General features: G+C 38.3%; 1 protein-coding gene and 1 pseudogene across 2 annotated transcripts; both read right to left on the bottom strand.

Annotated features, from left to right (window-relative positions):
- Positions 1 to 5,670: 5,670 nt before the first annotated feature.
- Positions 5,671 to 10,259, bottom strand: LOC101315173. The gene is made up of 3 exons (XM_004305647.1): positions 9,955 to 10,259; positions 6,184 to 9,841; positions 5,671 to 5,793 (listed from the first exon to the last, which is right to left on the bottom strand). The coding sequence occupies exons 1-2, from the start codon at positions 10,192 to 10,194 to the stop codon at positions 6,185 to 6,187; spliced, it is 3,897 nt and encodes a 1,298-aa protein (XP_004305695.1). The 5' UTR covers positions 10,195 to 10,259; the 3' UTR covers positions 5,671 to 5,793; position 6,184.
- An 895-nt stretch (positions 10,260 to 11,154) lies between these two features.
- Positions 11,155 to 20,712, bottom strand: LOC101314878 (annotated as a pseudogene). Its single transcript, XR_185116.1, has 21 exons — positions 20,626 to 20,712; positions 20,475 to 20,553; positions 20,317 to 20,378; positions 20,142 to 20,205; positions 19,763 to 19,886; positions 18,551 to 18,626; positions 18,269 to 18,364; positions 17,925 to 17,969; positions 17,756 to 17,812; positions 17,409 to 17,564; positions 17,230 to 17,295; positions 16,811 to 16,934; positions 15,292 to 15,348; positions 15,098 to 15,207; positions 14,811 to 15,000; positions 13,750 to 13,863; positions 13,509 to 13,586; positions 13,070 to 13,117; positions 12,568 to 12,632; positions 11,360 to 11,436; positions 11,155 to 11,165 (listed from the first exon to the last, which is right to left on the bottom strand). The product of XR_185116.1 is annotated as a probable RNA polymerase II transcription factor B subunit 1-1-like (transcript).
- Positions 20,713 to 24,292: the final 3,580 nt, after the last annotated feature.

The following is a 24,292-nucleotide window of genomic DNA, read 5'->3' as shown; positions in this document are numbered from 1 at the left end:
GTTGTTAATAAGTAGTAGATATATATATATATATATATATGTTAATTAATTTATAATATTGTGTTGATGGTATGAAGTTGTTGATGATGATTTTGTGATGATGTTGATATATATAATATTGTTATGTAATTATTAATTAAGTATATCTATATATATATATATGTTAATTAATTTGTTATCAATTAGTTGTAGTACGTAGAATATATATAAACGAATTGAAATTTTATATATGGCATATAATTTAATTAATAATTAGCTAGCGTTATACATATATATTTTGTTATATTTTCAGGATATGGATAAGAGTTGGATTTCGCTTCCAAAATGGGACAAAAGATATGGTAAAGGAATTATGAGTTTTCTGGAATATGCGCTGGCTAATGCTAATGGGAATACAATTTTCTATTGCCCGTGCACGAAATGTCAGTGTCGCAACGATATGCATCGATTTGCGATTGACAAAGTATGGCAGCACCTGAAGAGTAACGGGTTTTGGGAGAAGTACACATGTTGGTTATATCACGGTGAAACATCATCTGGGGGTCCGCATGATTATGGCCAATTTTCTGAGACGGGCAGTACATCCAACGATCCAACAACGGTCTTCATCAACGACATGTTTCCTTATGAGAGCGGTGTATGCGCTCAAGGACAGTATATGCCTGACCCGGTGTAGCCCTTCCCTAGAGCTGTCAACACTGCTGGTATTGACAAGTACAACAAACTGCTTGCTTTCCAACAGACCCATGTGTACCTCGGTTGTCAGAAGACCGTTCTTGAAAGTGTGATGGACGTAATGAAGATTAGGGATAGAGTACCATGGGGAGGATCGTCATCAATACTGACGGGAATGGCCACATAGTATCGGGCGGGAAGTCGAGGACGTACTCCGGCCGCGTGGGAGCGCTCATTAGGGATAGAGTCTGACACAACCCACCCCGAATTTCACCCTGAAACCCGGAGTAAGTCGTGCGGGGACCACCTCCAAGGAAAATTTACCGAAAAGATTGGTAAAACCTCCCTTGAAGATGGACAACCCTAACCCGAAAAATCTCCAATTCACACACTTACTACAGCACTTCCAAAAATATCACACAATTATCCAGCTAAATAAAAGCAAATATTATTCTTCAGCAATTCTAAACATAAAGTTAACCGACCGAGCACACCACCGGAATAATATACAATAATCCCAAAGTATTCAGAGCTACTAGACACTAGCGGAAGCAAGAAAACACTAGTAGGTTAAACAGGTAACCTACTGATGAAAACTGGCGGAAAAGCGGGTAACTATGCCTCGTCTCCTACTAGGTCCAACCTGAACTCTGCAGACTGAGCAATTTAAAACAAAGGGCCCAGGGGAAAACATGTGGAACAGTTGGAGTGAGTGGACAAAAATAAATTAAATAAAAATATTTCTTTATGCTTCCCCAATTTAATTTCCAAATAAAATAATACTGCATGCAATCGCTCAAAAGCGCTCAACTCAAAAACTGGCAACTTCACGACCAGCACCGGCTAGTCTCCAAAACTTAATAAAATACAGCCTCTCAGGCTAAATTATATATAAACATATATAAGTGTATGTATTTACACTCGTCAGACTCCTTGTATGAATTCTAAGAACAAATTAGAAAAATAGAAATTCATACAAGGCTACTACGCTTGCGTCTAATGCTCACGTCACACCATAATGGAATTGTACCTCAGTATGGCGGAAAAAGCACGAGTGTATATACGTGTGGACTCCTATATGAAAACCTAAATAAACCAAATAAAAAAAATAGTTTTCATATAGGGCTACTACGCTTGTGTCTAACACTCATGTCACACCATAATGGTATTTTACCTCATTATGGCGGATCAGCACGTATGGCTAGCTAGCATTTACATATACATACTATCATCATAAACATCCAATAAACATATCCACCGAAAATCTCATTTTCGGGATCTCTCCAAAGGAGGAAAATTGCCAAATATCCGAGAAATAAATAAATCTCAGGAAAAGAATTAAATGATCAACAGATAATTCATCGCATGCTTTTCAATTAAAATTAAGGTCCACTCACAAATTAGGCCTAAGCCTGATGACGCTCCGAGGCTTCCTCTGCTCGGGCCTCCTCTCGTCCTGTTCCAAATATATAATTAATTTCCCACCAAAAACCAATATTTAAACAAAATGGGCAAAATTAAACGTGAGCCTCCCACACACTCATCGTTGCCCAAATTCGCCATTCTTAACTCAATACAGCTCAAACTTCGCCGAACATACCGGCAGCCGTAAAAACAACTTCCCATAGAATACGACTTAAATCCTACGGCCGGATTCTACATTAATTAACCGCCAAAATACCAAACTTCGGAAATTCACAAATCTATCCAAAACTCATCCAAAAATTCCATAACTCACTTCAATAAACTCCCCTTAATATTTCACATTTAAAAACATAAAAATCTCCCAACCGGCGCCGGCTCCGCCGGCAGCGGCGGCCGGAGGCCAATTCCGACGACCTCCAAAACCTATGAAATTTTGACAGAATAATCTCCTCATCATGCTCTACAACTTTCCTGACCAGCACAAACCCAAAATCCAAGCCTAACTAGGGCAATCGAACACAAACACCTAAAAGCCCTATAAATTTCAACTCCACATTTCTCCTTACCTAGCTCAAGAGAGGGAGAGTCCTTTTAGGGCAAGGCTGCTGGGTTGGAGGGCTACAAAACCGTACCAAGCTTGCCCGGATTGGTAGCCGGAGGAGGGAGTTCCGGCGAAAAGCTTCCCGGCGTTTCCGGCGGGTTTTCTCCTCTTCCGGCGGGTTAGAGGCTCGGGGGCTAGGCCGGGGAGGGAGAGGAGGAGATGGGGGTCCGAACTGGGGTGGAGCGGCGGCCGATGGCTGGCCGGACGGCGGCAGCTGGTGGCTGGGAGCTTCCGGCGGAGAGAGAGCACGGGAGGGAGAAGGAAGAGAAAATAGAGAAGAAGAGAAAGGGAGGAAAATGGGTTGGGCCTCACAACCGGTCCAACCTTATATCAACCCAACTCAAAAATAAAACACCCCGAAAAATAATACCCGAATAAAAATTACCTTTTACTAGCTAAAATTTACCATTTTTACCGTCGTCATATTTTCCTCCTATGAATAATCCTCCGCACATAATCGTCCCCGAAACCCCTCTAGGGAGCAATTAAACTATTAACTCAATGACGGAGACGGTAAAATTCTTATTATAAACCAGCTAATAAATAAGGTAAAAAATATAAGAGTCGGGATGTGACACAGTCCCTATGTTGTGGTCAGACTGGGGCGAGGTCCCGCAGGAGATTAAGGACATGGTCCACAACGCGATGTCGGTGAGTTTACAAAATAATATTATGTATTACATTGTTGATTTCTCGAAAAACTAAATCAATAAACGGTTAAATGCAGGTGTGGTTTAAGGTCCCTGAGCACCTGAAGGACAGCTGGGCGGACGTTGTGCATGGGGGAAGGTACGTTGGGAAGTTAATGAAAAACAAAATTGTATGTGATATTAATAATATTTCTAATATTTTTGTTGTATCTGTAGGTACAAGGAGTGGAAGAACGAGTTGCGAACTCACTGGGCTACGCACGGGAACGCACGTTCTGGTACCCCTGCTGAGTTCCAGTACAGGGAGTACGAGTGGCGTTGGCTTTTGACATCAGAATTCAACAACCCTCGTAAACATGTATTTAAAAAATTAATTAGTTATTTTGTCATTAAATACGTCCGTTTTTAAATATTTTACTAATAATTTATTTTTTTCTTTGAAGGCCCGGACGAACGCTCAGAACCGGCAACGCAACACAAGGAACCATCATGGCGGTTCTAGACCATTCGCTGTCTTCATGGACGAGGCGGCCAGGGAACATCCAGAAGTCAACCGGTACGTCTATACGTATGAGAAGGCATATCCTGACGCCCAGGAGGATATTGTAAGTCATCTTACGTTTTTAAATTTTTAAATTTACTTATATATATGTCAAAATGTTAATTAATAATTTTTTCCTTATCCATATAGGCGAAGGTGAGGGAGGCTAGTGACGAGGTGATGAGTGCTATAGTGAGGGAGACATGGCCGGACACGCAAGAGGGAGAGATGTCCAAAGCCATGTCCCGGATCGACACTTCGGATCCAACGATTGAGGCGAGGATCATGGGCACAGCCTTCCCACCGAGAGCAAACAACTTCTACTGCCGGGGTCTAGGAAAGAAAAGCGAGGGGGTCCTGAAGACCACTCCAAGATTTCAACGAAATGCAGCCTCGACCAGCAGCAAGACCACGTCCACGACCACCAGGACGACTCAGCTAGAGTCAGAAGTTCAGAGACTATGGGAACAGCAAGCTGCTCAGGCTGCCTATAATGCCTCGCAGGCAGCCTATGTTGCCGAGATACATGCCATCCAGCAGGCCCAGCAGCAGCAGATGTTCCAGTACATGCAGGACTTTACAGCTGCCCAGCTTCAGGGACTTCCGGCTCCGCCCATGCCTACGGCTATACCGCTACCCCAGCCGTCGCAACCTCCACAGCAGCCCCCAGAAGCGGATATTAATTTAGACGATTTAGATTTTGTGTAGTTGATAAATTATATAGTTTTATGTGCTTGTTGTTGGTTATATGGAATTGTTTTGGTGTATTTTGCAGCTTGCTTGGAATGATAATTTAGAAATTTCGAGGTTTTTTTTTTTTACTGGAATGGACTTATAGCCGACGTAAAAAACGCCTTAATTTCGTTCGTACTTTAGTTTTTTTTGTTTTTTTTTTAAAATAAGTTTTTAAGTCCGACGAAATTAACGCTTTAATTTTCGTCGGCTAAATCCCTATTAAGCCGACAAAATATACTATATTTCGTCGGCTTTAGTTATTTTTTATTTTTTTATTACAAACTTTAGCCGACGAATATCTTAAATGTTTCGTCGGCTAAAGTCGGAGAAAAAACCGACGACATGTTTTTCGTCGGCTAAACTCTAGGACTATAGCCGACGAATATCTTAAATGTTTCGTCGGCTAAAGTCTGGGAAGATAACCGACGACATGTTTTTCGTCGGCTAAACTCTGGGACTATAGCCGACTTTTTTCTACATGTGTCGTCGGCTAAAGTCACCACAGACGACCTTTTTCAGACGAAATCTTAACCGACGATCTTTCATGGCCGACGAAAAGTGCTTGTCCTGGTAGTGGAGCCATTTTCACTCTTATATATAATGCTTACTGGATTGGGCGAAATTGGTAATGCTAGTTGGAATTACTTTGGTAATGTCTTTCTGTTGTACTCTAAAAGTTATACGTAGGACGTCATTTATAATTTTGGTTTGTAAGTTGCCCTCTGAAATATCGACCAAAAAAAGTTGTCCTCTGAAATTGAAACAAAGAAATAAAAACAGATCTTCAAATAGAACCAAAAAACAAAAACAAAAAACTGACATAAATGGTAGTCGTGGAGCATAAACAATCAAATAAATGTGTAAAGCATAAAGTGAATGAACGTAATTCAGACCAAAATGTTTTTTTTTTTTTTAGGACGAAGGATAACTTGGTTTCAAGATGGAAGTTGGCGAGCTCACTTTAGCTTCAGTTTTTTGAGGTGAAGCTATTAGACAGTGGAATACTGAGGTGGGCATATTGCAAGGATCCATCCCTGAGTATCCAGATAAAAGCCAGAAATTAGGACACACTCTTCCCATGTTGGATGATAGTTGGAAGAACATCTGCTCACTTCTCGGTATGTCTTTCCTATTCGTATCTTCCAACACATGTATTCACATCACATCTGCGATCATTCTAGTATGTATCAAAAGAAGCATATACAAACTCACATGTGTCAAAACTCAAAAGAAGCAAATACAAAACGAAGTAAATAACAGTAGAGGCATTAGGCAAAATACCATAACAAACAAATTCTGTTGTGTACGACCTCCCTCTCACAATGTCGCTGACATGACTAGAAGTCTAGAACATGAGAGGTTTGTACACAAGATGCTTTCATACTTGAAATACTTTCTCATAGATGCAATAATGTCTACTATTATATTGAAATATTTAGTATCTGTAGTGGTCCATTGTCAGCTTGCACACATTTGTGGGCACTTTGAGCTCCACTTTGCACAGATCATTATATGTGTGTTGTAATTTGAAAGAAAGAAAAACGGAGGATCATTACCTCAGCGAATGACTTCTGGCTTGAATGGGTTCGGAATTCCCTTATTTGGAATAACTGTTTCAAAAGCCTCAACAAGAAGTGCTACTTTTCTACTCCGAGCAGGAGTTAACTTAGCAACAGCCTTTTGAAGAGCATAATCAAGCATCCACTCCTCAGCATTCTTCCTCTCGTCCATGTTTTGATGCTTTAAATTAACTTTTTCTGCTTCAGGGTCAGGCTCCAAGAGCAGATATTTTGGCTCTCGTGAGTTGGACTTCTTTCCTTTCTCCAATGCCTTGATAAACCTATTAAGCATAATCATTTTCTTCAGATTTCTCCAGTTCTTTGACATCTTCTGTTTAGGTTTTTCTTCTACCATCAGCACTTCCTTTTCTTCATCCTTAATGACAGCATTATCAGATGTGAGCAATATTTCTTCTGGATCTTCCCCTGCTTTCTTCTTTGATTCTCTGAAGCTATCTTTGGCGAAGTTGGAAAAAGTTGTGAAACATTTTCTTTCTATGCCAATATTATTTTCTGGTGGTTCCTGGTCTGGAATTAAGTCCCTAGTTTTTGCTAAATCGTCTTCTGATTCGTCATGGGTTTCTGGAAGAAGGATTTCATCAATCGCTTTCTCCACCAGCTTGATAGTTTCAATATGGCGGAGTTCATTATTTTTGTTGACTGCCTGCTGATTCGTCACGCTCAGCTTTGGATCCATCTCTGCTTGGGGCAACGTTTTATCATTTCCTTGTTCCTCATCTGCTCCATCAGGTGGTTCATCTCCATCTTTTTCAGCAATGCTTGATACCATGTGCTTATACACAAAGTACCATAGCCTTGTGTAGTTCTGTTTTTCCAACTGAGTAACATATGTTGCATCAATATTGCTTTCCGAATGAGATTCTTCAGGTGGAGGCGATCCTTGAAAGCATCCAGAATTTCCATTTGATCCTTCTCTTGCTGTCTTAGTTCTTCGGGCTAGAGAGACCACCATGTCCTCAGACAAATCTGATTCTGCACCATTGCAGTTGGTGGTTAGTTTACCTGTCTCTCCATTACTGCTTTCCACATCAGGATTCATATATACACGATCCAAACTACTGACAGAAATATGTTCTGTGGGGATCTCTTGAACTGTTTCATTTTCGAGAACTTCATAACCGGTGCTACCATCTTCTTCTTGCTTCAAGCAGGTTTCTATACAGAATTGGGGACCTTTACTTTCTGATAAGGAAACACTGGGAAACTCTGTATCATCGGTATTGGTAAAGACTGTGTCCTCCTCGTTACAAGTCTTGATGGAATGTGTCTCTTGCTGGTCGTCAACTGTGGCTCCAGAAGCAGGTATATCGACTTCTGTTTTAGTGGACCAGTCTTCTGCACTTGATTCTTTGAGCATAGAAGATCTCACTGGACTTGGCTGTTCATCCAGTTCAACATCAATGAACTTATCTGTACACTTACTTGAATATTCTTCGGGACATGACATACAGCCGAGCAAGATTTTGGCAGAATTCCCAGAATCACACTCTTTAACAGTTTCATCAGCATTTTGAATGGACAAGCCATTGCAGGCTTGAAGATCTGCTTCAGTCGAACCTATTGCTTTGGACCTCGGGTGAGTTCTAATATCAGGGAAAGGGAGAACAGTTTCAAAAGCTTCTACAAGTAATGCCACTCTTCTTTGTTGAGGTGGAGACAGCTTAGATATCACCTTTTGAAGTGCGTAATCAAGCATCCATTCATCAGCACTCTTACTGTGTTTAACTTCCAGCCGACATAGATTAATTTTTTCTGCCTCTGGGTCAGGATCTACGGGTAGGAAATCTGGTTTCTGGTAACTGAGGTTCCTTACCTTTTCAATTGCCTTGACAAATCTCTTGAGAAGAATGAACTTTTTCAGACTGCTCCAGCGCTTGCGTGTGTTCTGTTCAAACTTGTCTTCCACTACTTCCACTGCTTTCTCTTTTGTAGCATTGCTCCTTTCAGCTTCTAACTGTGCTTCTTCTGTATTTTGTACGATTCTGACATCTGAAGAATCACCATAAGTTAAGGTTATATGCTCCTCTCCTTCATCAATCCTCCGCTGCAATCCATCTTGGTCTGAGCTTATGCCACTAGTAACTGATTGATCATCATATAAGCTGCCCTGAACTTCTGGGAGAAGAATTTTGTCAAATGCTTCCTGGACTAGATCAATTGCATTTTGCTGACAGAGCTCAAGTGTTTGGTCTCCTCCACTGTGATTTTTCGGAACTGTATGCTCATCTGTTTCAGGAAAAGATGGATTGTTGGTTATAAGCACGCCAGTGGTACCTTCCACTTGATCTTCTTTGTCTTCCCCATGAAGAGGGACAGGGTTTTCAACAGCTTCTGGGTTACCCTTTACTGCATGTTTGTACATTAATTTCCACATAGTGATATACTTGTGATTTTTTGACTGCATACTACACTCCACACTTTCATTTTTGTCCAACTCCAGACTACCAACTTTGTCTGTCACCAAACTACCATCGTTTTGCTCAATGGCTATTGTTTGTTCCCCTGGTGCCTCACAACCCAAAGCACAATTCTTTTCATGGCTTTCATTGTCACTTGTTGATTCCACAACAAGATCATTAGTGCAATCATCAGATTCAACATTTTCTGGAATTGATTTAGGTCTGCTGCTGTTCGATTTATCAGTGCAAGTGAAATCAATACATTCATTGTGACAAGATGCTGCACATTTCTCTTCTTTTAGGTCTGTGTTGGTGACTTCAGAAACTGGTTCAATGCAACCTTCCAGACATAAATCACCAAGTGATGTAGGTGACACCAAAGCATGGTGTTCTACTGTGGCAAAATCAGTTGTTTCCTGCAGACTCTCCTCCAAAGTTTCACGAAACAGCTTCCCAGAATCATCGGAAAGATCGTAGTTGTCTTCATCTTCTTTGCTGCAAGTGTCATCATGGACTTGTAAAGTCTCTTCGGGGCCCAATTTCTCTACCACAGGAGAGGTTGTTCCATGAACTTCAGCATGTCCATTGCTGACCATTTTATTCATCCCATCTTCCTTAAGTTTGCCAGACTTTTTTGCTTTAACTGTGGATCGAGTTGCCAGTTTTGTTCCCCTCTGAGTCTTCAATAAGCGCCTCCTTATTGAAATGAGGCTCTTGAGTGGAGGTACATTAGCGTGGCGATGGCCATGAAGAGAACAATAAGTGAATGGACAAGGCTTGGTAGCTGAAGTTCCTTCGGATTCACTTCCTTCTGCATGAACATCCTTCGCCTCTGGAGGGGACTTGGAATGCTTGAGAGCTGAAGAGCATGTAGCTCTTTGCACCCCCAACTCTGGAAATTCAGAGATTTCAGAATGTTTCCGAATCACACGAGCCTTGGATTTTGTTCTAGACAGTCTTGCTGACTTGTGAGCAGAGTTGGGGGTTGAATTACTAGTGCTGCAATAACTCGATTCCGAAGAGCAGCGGGGACTACACTGAATCTGGGTCCTTTTCTCACTAGAGCAGCAAGTCTCCTTCAAAAAGTTCGGTGATGATGATGATCTATGCTTATTCAGTTGGGTTTCTCCAGAGCTTTTCCTCACCAAAGAGTTCTTGAATTTCACACTCGACATTCTTGTTAAATTGTTAACAGGCTTAAAACTAGACCTCCTTATCAATACTCTACCTGAGTTCTGCAGAAAAACCACCACCCAAAAACAAAAGCAGCTATTGATCCTCAATATCTGTGTATTCTAACCAGAGCATTAAAACCAAACCCAGATTGAACAATGAATAACAGACTTGCCTGTGGAATATCTGCAGTTGCATCATTGGATCTGTACTTGGATCTTCTTCTTGACGGCGATTTTGCAAGCTTGATTGATCTCAGCTTGTTCACCTTTTTCTGCAGCTCCGGTTCTCCTCTGCTTCTACCATTCTGGTTTTGGAGAACATATAATTCAGTAATCGTCATCAAAGACTGCTCCGACATTTGGGTATTATCTGAATCACATGCCTCCATAGCTTCAAGCTCCATGGAACTCATAGTTTGGGATTCTAAGGAGTTTTGGAAGCTGGGGGGTTTTGGGTTCTGGGATTTTTGTGTGTGGCTACAACAGTTGGCCTTTTGCTTCCAACTTCATATGAAAATCTTGAGGTCTAAAGTGGCTTCTCGTCTTTGAATATGAGTTGGAGATCGGTAACCTTTGACTTGTACACAAAACACAAACAGAGAGATTGACTTGGCCATCATGACTTGACTATATATTTATTCCTCTAGCTTGTGACACATCTGATTCAAAGTCCTGGGTCAGAACTCAGAAGGACCCAGCACTTTATTTATTCCACTATAAATCCCATTTCAATAAATGAAAATATTTGTCCAGATCTTCAAACTTAAATGGTAACAGTAGTGATCCTTACATGACAGAACCCACCAGAAGTCACATATCTGCAGCTGTTTTATTTTTGACTTCAATATCTTCTACGGTTTTTCATAACTTAACATTAACAAGTTAATTAGACTGCTTATTGCAAACTCAATCCGACATTAAAATTGCAGTTACAGTTTTGAGATTAATGAAACATCCTTTGCCTTCATAAACAAAAATTTGACAACAAATTTATCGACTATAGTACGTTGGGTACCGTTTTATATTGTCAACACAAAAACCAATAACTAGAGCTAAGGGAATCTGGATACTAAGCATGAATGAGATTGAGATTGAGGGTGAATGAGTTTGAGGGTGAATGGGAGAGCAAAGTAGTTATTCTCATATTCCTTTGTTTACTTGTTATCAAGAATGAGAAATAAAAGTATGATTCATTCTCATTCATGTGTTTACCAAAGCCTAGGACTAGGAATTATAACACTGTACTTTGATTATGTACAGGACAATAAAATCAGCACAAAGCAAAAAACAATAGAACAGATTAAGAAGTAGGTACAGAACATATATGAAACCATTGCACAAATCAACAAGTACACGTTCATAACTTAAGTTCATTACAAGTAAGCTGAAATGAACAAAACAACTAAAAAAAGAAAAAAAACAGAAGATGAACTCAATAAAGAACATCATTGAACAAATTAACAAGTACACACTTAGGTTTATTACAAGCTGAAATGACAAGTCATTTTTTTAAGAACAACATCAGATTAAAGGAAAACAATCTATTTAGCTTCCCTACTTCCTCTCCATGTATTAAACATTTCAGCAGGGGCAGAACTACACTCCGGGAGGGTCCGGCTGTTTCATAATGTTGAAAAGCAGCATCTAGAGCTTGCACTAGGGCTAGGCACTTAGTACCGGAATCCCGATCCCGTACCGGTCCCGTCCCGAAAGTTAGCGGGACGGGACGAGATAGGTTTTGAAAATAGCAATCTCGTCCCGTCCCGTCCCGTCCTGTTTTAACATTATCATAACGGGACGGGACTATCCTGAAAAATCTCGTCCCGTCCCGTAATATTAGAATACTTGATTTTATTCATTTTATACTTGATTTTTTAGGTTGCATGGTGTTACAATGCACTCAACCACACTTAATTTGGTCTAAAATAATACTTTTAATTTCATTCATATTCTTTTTTTTTGCTTGTGTGATTTTGGATATTTTTAGTTGTTGTTTGAGGGTTAATTTTTAATGTGGGATGTTTAGTACTTTTAAAGTGGGATGTAATTTAGCACCTATGCACCTGTGTTCTTGTTGATTTTAGTACTTCTAATTTCATCAATGTTCTTTTTTTGTTATGTGTTTTTGGATTATTTTTTTTTTCCATTTAATTTCATTAATGTTGTTCCAAACAACATAAAAATGTCGAAAATTTCATACACTGATCAATTGGTTGGTGGAGCTATTTGAATGCTGGAGTTTCNCAACCCGTTTTCCACCTGTGGTGGTTGTTGATAATCAATTAATTTGTTTCTTAGAAAAAAAAAAAAAAAATATTTTGTCGGGATCGGGACGTACGGGACAGATTTTTAAAAACACATTCCCGTCCTGTCCCGTCCCGTTCTTTTATTTTCGGGACGGGACGGGATTCACTAAATCCCGGCCCGTCCCGTCCCGTGCCCAGCCCTAGCCTGCACAAAAGTGATCTTTCAATGAGTTCCCTTCACCATTAAGATTTTTCATTTTCTTTTCCTCTAACTAACACATACGTTACATAAAACTAAAACTGCTTTCTCAGCAACCACAATAACAAAACAAGGACTTCAAACAAAACAGTATCTGATATAAGTAGATAATTTAAGTAGACCAAGCAGTATTTAAGTCATCTTAAGTTTCAAACTTAGTTAGTCACCAGCAACTTAATTACAAAATAACAAACTTAAAATTGAAACGATAAACATGAGATAGTTCGGACAATTATATTCACTCTCCAATCAAAACAGAAAATGGAGAAAATTAGACCAGATGCATCGGACGAACAAGGAGGGAGACCCGGTGCCTGAAGTCTGACTGCACAGCTTCCTTAATCTCCTGCAGAAAATCAGCCAATACATTTCAACAAAAAGACCAAAATCATTTGTACAAAGGGGAATTTGGAACATGACGAAATCTATCTGCCTACCTAAATAGCAAGAAAAAGAGATGGGAACTTAGAACATGAAGAAATCCATCTGCCCTAGGTCAAAAGCAAGAAAAATAAGTTGGTATTAATTTATTTTTTTTCTTTTCTGGACGAAAAAAATCAATTAATGTTTTTTCAATATCCAGCTTTTCCTTGTAAGATAGTTAATGTGCTGTTACAATGAAGATGTGGAGCTGTAACCACCATTCTCCTACTGGCTAAAGTTAGAGAATTAATACATTGAAACAAACCAGCATTCCGACTGCTAAATTACACTCTTGGTGTGGGATGCTTTGATGTGTTGATATTTAAATGACACAACTGGGAGCTCCAGCAGAAAAGATACCTCTAGCTGTCGGTAAATTTGTGACGTGGCATCCTTCAGTCTGCCTACCTGCATAAGAATAACTTATTAATATTATCACACACAAAAAGACTAAAAACAAAAAAAACAAAAAATATACAAACCAATAAGGAAAATCAAGTTGAAATAACGCATGTAACAATGTTCATGTCTTGGGATTTCCTTATTATCATTTAAAGTTTTAAACCAACAATGTGTTTGACCTACCTCAGCCTATTGAAAAAATAGGTACCACAAAAAATTGGTAGTATTACTACTATATTGATACTAAATCAAGGTATGTCATCCCTTCAAACAATACTTTCATTTCACATTATATAAGAGAGATCCTTCTCATTAGAGATAAGGCCAACATTATAAAATCTTAATACAGAGTAGAGAAGATCAAGCAACCATTTCACTTCACATTATACAAACTAACCTTAACATATAAAGAAGAAGTTGTAATTGGATAGGAAGACCAAAAATGTCTCAGTAGTTCTTGAATAGACGTCCAACGCTGGAATAAGAAAATGTTATCTTAATCATGAGATGTCAATAGTAAATAAACGAAAAAAAATCTAATGCACCAGCTCATAATTAATTGACTTGGATATAAAAAAAGCACATGCAAACATGCTATTTATAAAAAAGCTAAAATAAGCTGACATCCACTCACTCACATGTAAGAGTTCCTCTTTGGTTCTGTTTGGCAACCCATCCAGAATACTCTCTCGAAGATTCTTCCCAAGTTGATATTTGGTACTTGAAATATTCTGGGTGAGCCCATTAAAAACCTGTTGAGATATCATTCCCACATCAGAAATATGGGACCTTGCCTGTGGGTTTATAAAAGTTTAAGTCACTCCATTCATTGTTAATTGGTTTTGGATGTGAACCCAAGACTACTTTATCATGGTATCAGAGCGGGTTACCCATGTCCACGTGTGAAGCTCAATCGCCACACGAACTCCACGTCACCCCAAATGTTGCCCACGTGTTAGGCTTGAAAATTCGCCACACGTGCGGAGGCGTGTTGAGATATCATTCCCACATCGGGAATATGAGACCTTGCCTGTGGGTTTATAAGCGTTTGAGTCACTCCATCCATTGCTAATTAATTTTGGATGTGAACCCATACTACTTTATATGCACAGAAATTGACAGTAAAGTTCTCTTACAATCGATACATAAATATATAAATAGAAAAATTTGCAACACACAAAATTTTATACATATAATATATGTATTTGACGGGTCATCAGCAGAGCATCGTCTTATTAAGAAAATGAGGACCCCCTCAGTCTGGCCCGCAATCGAATGATCAGAGCTATTCATACTCTTATATTAAAACCTCCTTCAAGGATCACTCCTCCAAAAAGTTAGTAGAGTCGGAAGTTGTGAGCCATATAATCAGCATAATTCTCATTTCAGTTGTATCCAATGGACTGTTTTTGTCCATTGCCTCTATAAAGACCCAGCAGCGCCAACTAAATAGGTGTTACCAGGGAAAATTCTTGTATAGGAACCTAAAGATATAAATTTCCAATAAAACAAATGCATGGCAGAATTGTAGGAGTAAGGGAACACCCCTCACTTTTCTTTTTAAAAAAAGAAAAGAAAAGGGTTGTACATGAGTGCGTTGAACATGTGATATTGCACACCAACACCAACACAATATGTGTGTGCGAGAGAGCGTTGAACATGTGATATTGCAGAAGACGTGGAACAAAGGTTGTATTACCGTAAGAGCGATTTCTGGTTTAACTGTGGAATTGCTCAATCCAATGCTCTTAATGTTAGATATGGACTCCTTTAAGGAGCCATATGCTTCCTCAGTAGTCAGCTTGCGTTTTGTTTGCTCAGTCCCACACGAGTCATCCAAAATTCTAAGAGCATTAGCTTGTTGTGTGTCAAAGTTAGTCTCGAGGATCCTGTTTTTGAATACAACAAAATATATGCACTATCAGAAGAAAAGATGAGTGCTATGACATAAAATTGTTGGCTGGACATGGTGAAGACTATGTTAACCTTGATATATAAAGGAGCAACCGGATGATCATGAGATTCTTGAAGATCATCTATCTCAGTCATCCAGGTAATCCTATCAAGTCTCTCATGTACAGCACTGTCACTAGGATCTGCAAATAAACAGCAAAACATAAGCACGGTCGTTCTGCTCTACCATGTAAAAGCAAAGGAAATGGAAAAAGGACCATACTAACCCTGTCTTGACCGCATAAGTACCACCGCTATACTTCTTGGATCTTCTGGGTCCACATCTGCAGTCAAGTTTACAAACCAAAGTTATCTACCTAAAATGGTAAAAGAAAGATAAGTAATAAGATTAAACAAAATTACATAATTTGTTAGCGGAGCCAAATTAATCTTTAAAACACGCATCAATGGGAAGCATCTTCTGACATTTATCAATGAGAGACTGAGAGTAACACTGGCAATCACTCCCCTTACTACTTATAACACATTTTACACACACTTCCAACTTGCCTTTCGATTACTCACTTGGAACCCTTTTTTCTTGCTTAGATCATGTCAGTACTTTTAGTTTTTCATTCTTTAAGTTTTCTCTCATCTACCTTCAATGAGCTCTCTTAACAAGAAGGTTCCCTTCCTATATCACTAATGGATAGAACTTCTTAAGGTAACAAGCAGAACCGAGAAAGGAAAATTACCAAAGAAATGTGCAATAATGGAAAACAATAAATCTGAACCTAAAGATATTGAACACATGACCAATTAAGATTCAGACTCGAATTGTCTTCACCTATTCTCCAAAACCAACATTACTTGACTAAAAAATATTTCCAAGATTCATCCCGGATACAAATAGTGAAAAAAGGATTTGGAAATACCCAAACCAATTCCTAGACACATCAATATGTGATTTTTTGTTATGTTTAATGGATTTTGATCATACAGTTGAAATCTGTCAAGCCACCCAAAAAATCAGTTCATGTAGAGGCAAATATTCAGATGGAGACGACTGAAACTGAGAAAAACGAGTCCATATATGGCTTAACTGACTGAGATTTGAGAAGATAATTATCATCCTTTTCCAAATAGGAGAGCAGATGACAGAGAAGTGGGAAGATAATGACAAGAAATAGGAAGGAAGAAGTTTTGTAACGGAGGGTGTGTGTGTGTGTATACAATCCTTATGAGGTCCAAACATCCTTATTTATTCAAAAGGTACGGATTTTGCCAATAGAACCACTTTCAGTCATATTTTTCGATCATAGCCAACTAGTATCTAGATATACATGACATGATCATCTCTGCAAAATTTCGGCTAAATTGGTGATTGTTAAGATATCAAAACTATATGATTACAATGAGCGAACCAAATATGTTCAACCTGAACCGTTCGTGTAATTCACAGTTTTGAATACCTTAATGATTATCTATTGGGCTGAAATTTTGAATAGAGATGATCTACTCATATATACCTAAAAGATGAACGGTTGAGATGAGAAAATTTGATCGAAAAGTAGGTCAATTAAGGAAATCCATACCTTTTGAATAAATATGGAGGTTTGTATCTGAAAAGGCATGTGTGTGTGTGTGTATAGAGAGAGAGAGAGAGAGAGAAGGGTATTACTGGGGAATACATGTAAGATAACGTATATAAAAGTTAACAAAATTGAAAGGCGAATGAAATTTAAAATGGGAGAGCCAATTTCAGTATCCTGTTATTTAATCGAAAGAAGTATTGCTCATTCTAACCTAGATTTCTTCCTTGAAGAACAACAGTGCCTTGTCTATTGAGGTCTTGTGATAGACTCCTACTGTATTGCTCATTCTGTTGTTCAGTTATGTCCTTGTTGCCATCACGAAATATCCCATGATCCTATATAACATGTAGCGACCAAGGAAAACGTAAAAATTTGACCAAAACAATAACAAATATGTACATTAAAGACCTCATAACATTATGAACATTTAAAGAACTCATTGTTGATTAGTGGCATTCACTGGATATCCAGAATATCAGAATGTGAATTACTTAATGGAGGAATTTTTCTAATATCTGCCCTTTATGAGATAGTTATTCAAATGGAAAACCACCTTAGATTTTGAGAGAAACATGTAAATGAAATTATAGAAACTGTACAGCACTGCATCAAAGAAGTTGACAAACATACTGGAATATGTGTATAGTCATCCCCTTGATCAGCTTCCATATCCAAAATTGGATCAACCTGCTGAATCTGCAAAAAGAACATGCCCAGAAAAAAAAAATGAATATTTTAGAAATCAAACTAGATAAATGCAGCATGAGCACACTAGAAAAGTCAAAAAATTGAATGCTTTCAAAGAGCACCTTCTGTCGAGTTTCCTTTGCCAATATTTCATCTTCCTTTAAAAAAATGGCCAGTTCCTCATCCTCAGCAGCTTCTGCAGCAGCTGCTACAACATTTTTTGTACTGTGGAGGTATTCAGCTCGGAAATATTTGTTCCAGAAGTCTTTCTCTGTCATCTGGTATACAGTAAAATGGAGAGCAAAGACCAGAAAAGCATGCTTCAAGCAGAGTACTTGCAAATAACCGAGTAACAGATTATTCTTAAACTATCATAAAAGGAGGACGTCACTCAAAAAAAAAATAAATGTGATGACTAACATGGAAAACTCTGTGATTATGTAAGGACTTGTTTCAATATCCTCACTACCTTACTGGGAACGAGATTAATAAATGCCTGGTGCACAGCTGGTTTCAGGGCGAATATCTACCAAGCAATGTGACAATTTAACATAAGCACCAAATGGAAGTTTTCCAGAGATATTACAATTGCTGAAACTGAAATCTTGTCTGTAAGTGTGCAAAGATAAAAATAATACCTGATATTTAATCTCATCAGTCAAATTGAATGTAACCTTGTTCATCTGACAAATACCCAGAAAAAAAAAAAAAAAAATTCAGTTTCCCAACCACAAGCGGATACGTTGCACTCTTTTTTTTGTTGGGGGTGTAGGGGTGATGCGAATGTTGTCCACCATTAGGAAAGGAATTGTATTTTATCACAAGAGATTTCAAGTAAAAACCTAGGCACCAAGGAGATGCCAACCCGGCATCGACTGTTGAAATGTCACACCATTCATTACTTATTCGGCAAGCAAGTAAATGCACACATAAACAAATGCAAAGTGAGAGAGAGAGAGAGAGAGAGAGAGAGATGCTCTACCCGACCATCAGTCACAGGTTTGATGTCCAGTATCATTGAACTTTTAAAACCAACCCGTTGTTTTGACTTCTTACGGCTATCTCCATCAAGCAACCTCTGAAATTCGATTTAAAGAACACAAATGTAACTTAACAAGTTTGTTTTCGGAAAAAAAGAAATATATATATATATATATATCCATTTCAAATGTAACTACTCAGAGATTTATTCACTTTTGTTAATAAATTGTTTCAATTTTCATTTGAATTTCTCCATATTGTTCAATTATCATACTTAACTGACCTTCCTAGTTGCCCAGAACTCAGATTCTGTCAAGACGCCGCTGCCCACAAACTGCTTGTGAAGTTTCTGCAGTTCGCTGCAAAGGGAAAAATTTAGTGATATACAAACATGAAGTTCAAACAAAGAATTTTCTTTTCCTAATTTTACATGCCACATTCAACACCAAATAATTAAATTAGCATGAAGATCCAAGTTGAAAGTATTTTTATATTGACCATTAATCTCCATTACAAATCAAAGGCAAACAAAAATGACTTTAACACAAAAAATTAAGAAAAAGTTAATAGACAAGAGAGGGAAAAGGATAAAAAAAAAGGGCAATTTTACCGTTACAAAGGCTATGTTCAACATCAGAAAGACCAAATGCCAAAAGAAAAAAAATGAGGAAGAAGAGAAAAAATGAAACAAGCTATTTATTCCTTTTTCAAATTCCATGCAGCCTAATTTCTCATGTTGTTAAAATGTAAGGTATGACGTATAGATTCCTTGTAGCTATCGCATATTATGTGTTCTTGTTTCTGGAAAAAGAAACATACACAAGAGCTCATGGAGGAAATATCAAGTATAAGGAAACAAAAAGGAAGCAAATAGATCTACAGACTCACTCAGGCAGTGGGCATCATACCAAATGTGCATTTAAACTACTTAACTAGAGAAATTTTAAAGGAATTTCACCGTCAAAATGAAGGGTGCCTTGAAAAATTTAAAATCAATGTCACAATACTGTAATACATTGACCTTGGGGCATGGAAAGACAGACAATGAATCTGAATTACATGTGTAAATTGCATTTCAAAATGTACAAACACTGTATAATCTATATCATATGGAACTTGGTACTTGGAGGGGCTCAATTATTCTATTTTGGTTTCAGAACCTACTTAGTATTCAAGAATGGAGTTTACAAAACACCACCTCTATCTTGGCCATGTTATTTCGATGAAGTAGTTTACTACTGAAAGATAAGAAAGCTGCCAAGTGCCTGTGGTAACCCCATAGTAGATAAGGTGTGTGATTCTATTGCATTGAGATAAAAGTGAAACCCAAACTAAAGATCATTAAACCAAATGGCAAAATAAAAAGAATAACACATGGAAATAAAGCTTGTAGAATAAATGTACAGTAAGGATGAAAACAAAATAGCTCACAAAATTATCTGTGGTTCTAACAAAATGGGAAATAATGATAATTATGTGGATGTAGGAGACTGACCCATCTTCTTGCATAAGCTTGATTCGGAGCTCTAACTCTGCTGTACTAAATTGTTCATATGCAGAAGAGGAGGCAGAAAAGATTGTTGTAGCAGAAGAACCTTTTGCAGCCTCTAGGGCATTGGCTGTTCAAATGAACAGGATGAAAACAAAGTGTAAACAACTAACCCATAAAACAACAAAGCTAGTACAAATATCAATTCTACGTTTTGATATATAGCCTAAACCTATTGCAAATTGGTTTGGTTTTGGGTTAGATGTTGCAACTTTAACAAAAGGGAAAAAGCAATGAGAAGTCTAATACCCAAAGGTAGAGAAAGAGAGAGAGGTAAAACCAAGTGTGAAACAGAGGCTCATCAACACATACGGATGGGATTTACCGATAATTTGTCGGCAAGCATGAAGATCAGGATAAGTCTCAAACTCAAGAATGTAATTCTCATCCTGGAACATGATAGGACGAATTTGCAAAATTGAGTGAACCAATATGGAACAGCAGTACAGTAGCTAGCACTGAAACAGTAGTTGGAGGGCTAGAAGAAAACGAGAGAAAACCTTAGTATTGGTGATGTTAAGCCAAGGTGGTTTATTTGATCCGTCTTTAGTGTTCTTCTGACCTGAAAAGTGTATACAGTGAGAACAAGAAAAGGCATTAGTAATTACAAAGCAAAGGATGCAACTCACGTAATATAGGGAGAAGCAAGAAAGATTGCCTTTAAGTAGTTGGAAGGGGACATCAAGGTTTGCGGGAGAGGTGGGATCACTAGGCCTGAACACAAAGCTATGCTTCATCTGCAATCACCTACTACTGATGTAACAAACATGAAAGGAATAGCAAAAGAGAGAGAGAGAGAGAGATGATACCATGGTTAGAAGACCAGGAGTTCCTGGGTCTTTGATGGAACTCATGTAAGTCTTGTATTTGGCACGCTTAATCACTTGCCCCGCCATCGACGACATCCAAGATCACTCCTCCCCTCAATTCTTTATAGGCTCCGCCGGAGCCGCTTTTATTCAAAAATCGAAATGTGGTGTGACCAAAGGGGTCCATCGTCAATGTCTCCATTTTATCCTAATATTCAATAAAAAAACAAATTGATTCCTAAAACAGTATTGGTTGGTTTGATCAAAAAATTATTGGATATCCAAATGTGGAAATTCTAGTATGCAACACGTGTAAATACACGGTACAACCTTGACCGTTTATAACAAGTTATCTGTTTGACCACTCATATTTTTATATTATGTCATTTAATCTTAATCATTCACGTATGTATGTGTGAATACACGTGTACGGAACTCTAACTCAAATGACCTCTTATTATGGAGGAAATATTAGTTGTACCCCGGAACATATCTGAGATGGTGTACCCAGCCAATAAGTTTAGGACACGTTTACAACATTTTAAATAATAGTTACGTGGATTGTTGATCTGTTTAGCTCCTTTTTGGATTTGATTACATATATTCCAATTCACATATGCGGGGAAGAAGGTTTGGGTGTCCAGAGAAAATTCTGGGTACATGTACATCGGCGGCGCGTGAGTTGGTTTTTGATATCGTCAGAAGACCACGAAGGGAGGAATAGACTCGTCGGAGGTCGATGAGTCTAGTAGTGTTGGAGGTGGGTCACGGTGGTGCTCAGAAGTTGACGGTGGAGGAGAGAGGGAAACTCAGATCTACTTTCTCTCTCCTCTCAGATATCTGTAAACCAAACACAGAAGCTTGAATTGGTTTGATTGTGAGACTGTGAGAGTGAACGAATATAGGATGGTTGATGGAAATCGTTTCACCAAATGAAATACTGATCTGATTTCGAGTATATCATGGTGAAGAAAACAACAGCCGGTCTTGATTGAAACTGAGTAAGAACAACTTCCTACATTCTGGTTATATTATTTTGACCTCGAAAGATCTGAGAGTTTGGGGCTATGGAATGATTGATCTTGCTTGTATATATGGTGCTGAAGATGAACGCAAAAAACAATGGCCTTCATTCTTGTTGTTTCTTAATCATAATATCAATGGACGAATGCGTTTTTCCAGATTCTAATATGAATCTCGGCAGACCAATAACACCGTTTCCACCAACGTTAACTGAGGTGAATGATGTGTTAAAAAAACACATGTCGTAGGCTTATTGGCTGGGTACACCACCTCAGATATGTTCCGGGTACAACGAATAATTCCTCCTTATTATGAATAGATATTATTTGTTACTTTGGTTTTACTGGTCTTCCATGCATTCAAGGATCAAGAGCTCTAAGATCGTATACTTTCGCCTTTGGCATAGCACTACAAGTACAGTCATATTTCCCCACACAAAGAACTTGAACTTGCTTGGGCAACTCCACAACAACAAGACCTTAAATCCCACAACAAATTGGTCGTTGGCGTACACTCGAGGCTTTTAAGACATGGCATCCAGACAATGAAATGCAAGTAGCCAAAGCAAAGATACCACCAACTGTGGGAACAACCAAAAAGTAAGGCCAAGCCTGAAATCAGCCAGCAAGCTTCTAAGTTCATATATTGTATGTTTATCAAAGAGGTACCTAACTACGTACACGATAAACACCGAGTCTTATATCAAAGAGAATAACCAAGTTATCTAGTGAATATCCCTGTACACTGATTCTAAAATCTGGAGGAAAACATAAACGAATAGAGATAATGGTACCCTGTCAGATTTCACTAAACAGTCGCACTATATACAGGGATAATATCAAGGCCGGCCCTGACTTGTGGGAGACCTAAGGCAAACCATAGATATGACTCATGTACACCACTTATATGGGAAGAGCACTCAAGTACAGGACAAACACCTGAGTGTTCATCAACAAGAGAATAACCAAGTGATCTAGCAGATGCCTATGTATACTAATAACTCTATAATCAGGAGAGAAACCTAAAAAATTAGATAAAATCGTTTCCCTTCAGTGAAACTATAAGTGATATTGTGCCACAAACTGTATATAGGAATAATATGAATAGAACACCATTCAAATTAGAAGCTTCAAGCAGACATAAAACACATGTCTTTCCTGAAACACAATGAATCAGCAATTTCCAGACGAACTATATGCTTCCGTTTCTTGCTTCTCTCAACAGTCAAGTCCTCTTTGGCTCCCTACCTTTTAGGGCAACACCACAAGTCTACAAGTATTGTAAAAATTAAACATTCATATGTTAAAATGAAATTCAAAAAAATAAAAATAAATTTTCTTTTTGTCACCTTGGCTTGGAACAACGTGGCGACCTTCTTATCAACCAAACACATAATACTGACTGCAGCATGACACAGCTTACCTATTCTTTTAGGTAGTACTTTGTGACTACTGCCAATCTGATGATTGACACAATTTCAACAACTCCGAAGACAAAGTCACAAAGCCTAATAAGTTGTTCAGCTAAAATACCAAAAACCGCATCATTCATTAAGTACAAAGTAAAATAAAGACATACACTCCCTAAATGTCTCAAGACAATCAATGGATCAATAAGGATTTCTCCCCACTTTCTTTTTTTTACAAACAGCTTTGTACCGAAACAGCAGAATATACTTCGCAACTGGAGGCATGAAAGACCGTAAGCTGCTCTATCACTTTCTTGATGCCACATCCACGTTCAACCCTCAATTCATCCCTCCTGACACCACAGATACCCTGTACTCGCCTGCATACCAAATGTTCTAAAAAGAAATTATGTACATGGTTCCAACTTCTGACATGAACCTAAGCAGCTCTATCACTTCCTTAATACTATATCCCCATTAGTGACCTATATACCACATCCAGGTCAATCTGCAATAGATCCAAGATGAGCTACTCTGTAGGCTTGTCTAGATTAAAGTTGCGGTCTGTGCTTGAGTTAAAAATCCCCATCAGTCAATGAATGAAGTTCCATCTAAATTACATTTTAGATCAAAATAAAAAATAATGTAAGCTAACAAGGACCTACGATAGAAGTAACTACAGTAACACAGTGATCAGGTGACCAAATGATTTTTCTGGTAGAGCTTGATTCTAGAGTTTGAGTCACTCATATTATCTGAACTATCTGAACTACCCTTACATGGTGATTGATTAAACTAATACTACATCATTCACATTATGTTGTGACTCTTCACAGAAGTTACTCTAATCAACGCATCAAATGTAGCAATAGTTGCGGGGAAATGGAAAACTGTTCTCATGCATAAAGCCATAAAGAAAAGAAAAGAAAAGAAAGGTATGTACTACTTCAACACAATAAGTATTGTATAACAGCACAAGAATGGTACAAACAAAGTTTTACTTTCTGAAATTTAATATAAATTTCTGAAGTCCCAAATCATTGACTGCGGATTCATCATTAAACAAATTCAGAAGTGTGTCTACAAGAATTGTAAAAAACCAATGAGAATGAAACTTCCTTAAGTTTCTGTCTACAAGATCATAAGTCCTTTCCCCTCTCCTTTATCAACTTTTCTTGCATGGTCAAGAATTGAATACGATGAAAAATTTACAATACCACATTATGAGTTCTAAAT

This window comes from Fragaria vesca, linkage group LG6 (assembly GCF_000184155.1).
Source record: "Fragaria vesca subsp. vesca linkage group LG6, FraVesHawaii_1.0, whole genome shotgun sequence".
NCBI lineage: Eukaryota > Viridiplantae > Streptophyta > Magnoliopsida > Rosales > Rosaceae > Fragaria > Fragaria vesca.
The sequence above is the reverse complement of the archived record's forward strand: the minus strand, read 5'-3'. Positions and strand labels throughout refer to the sequence as shown.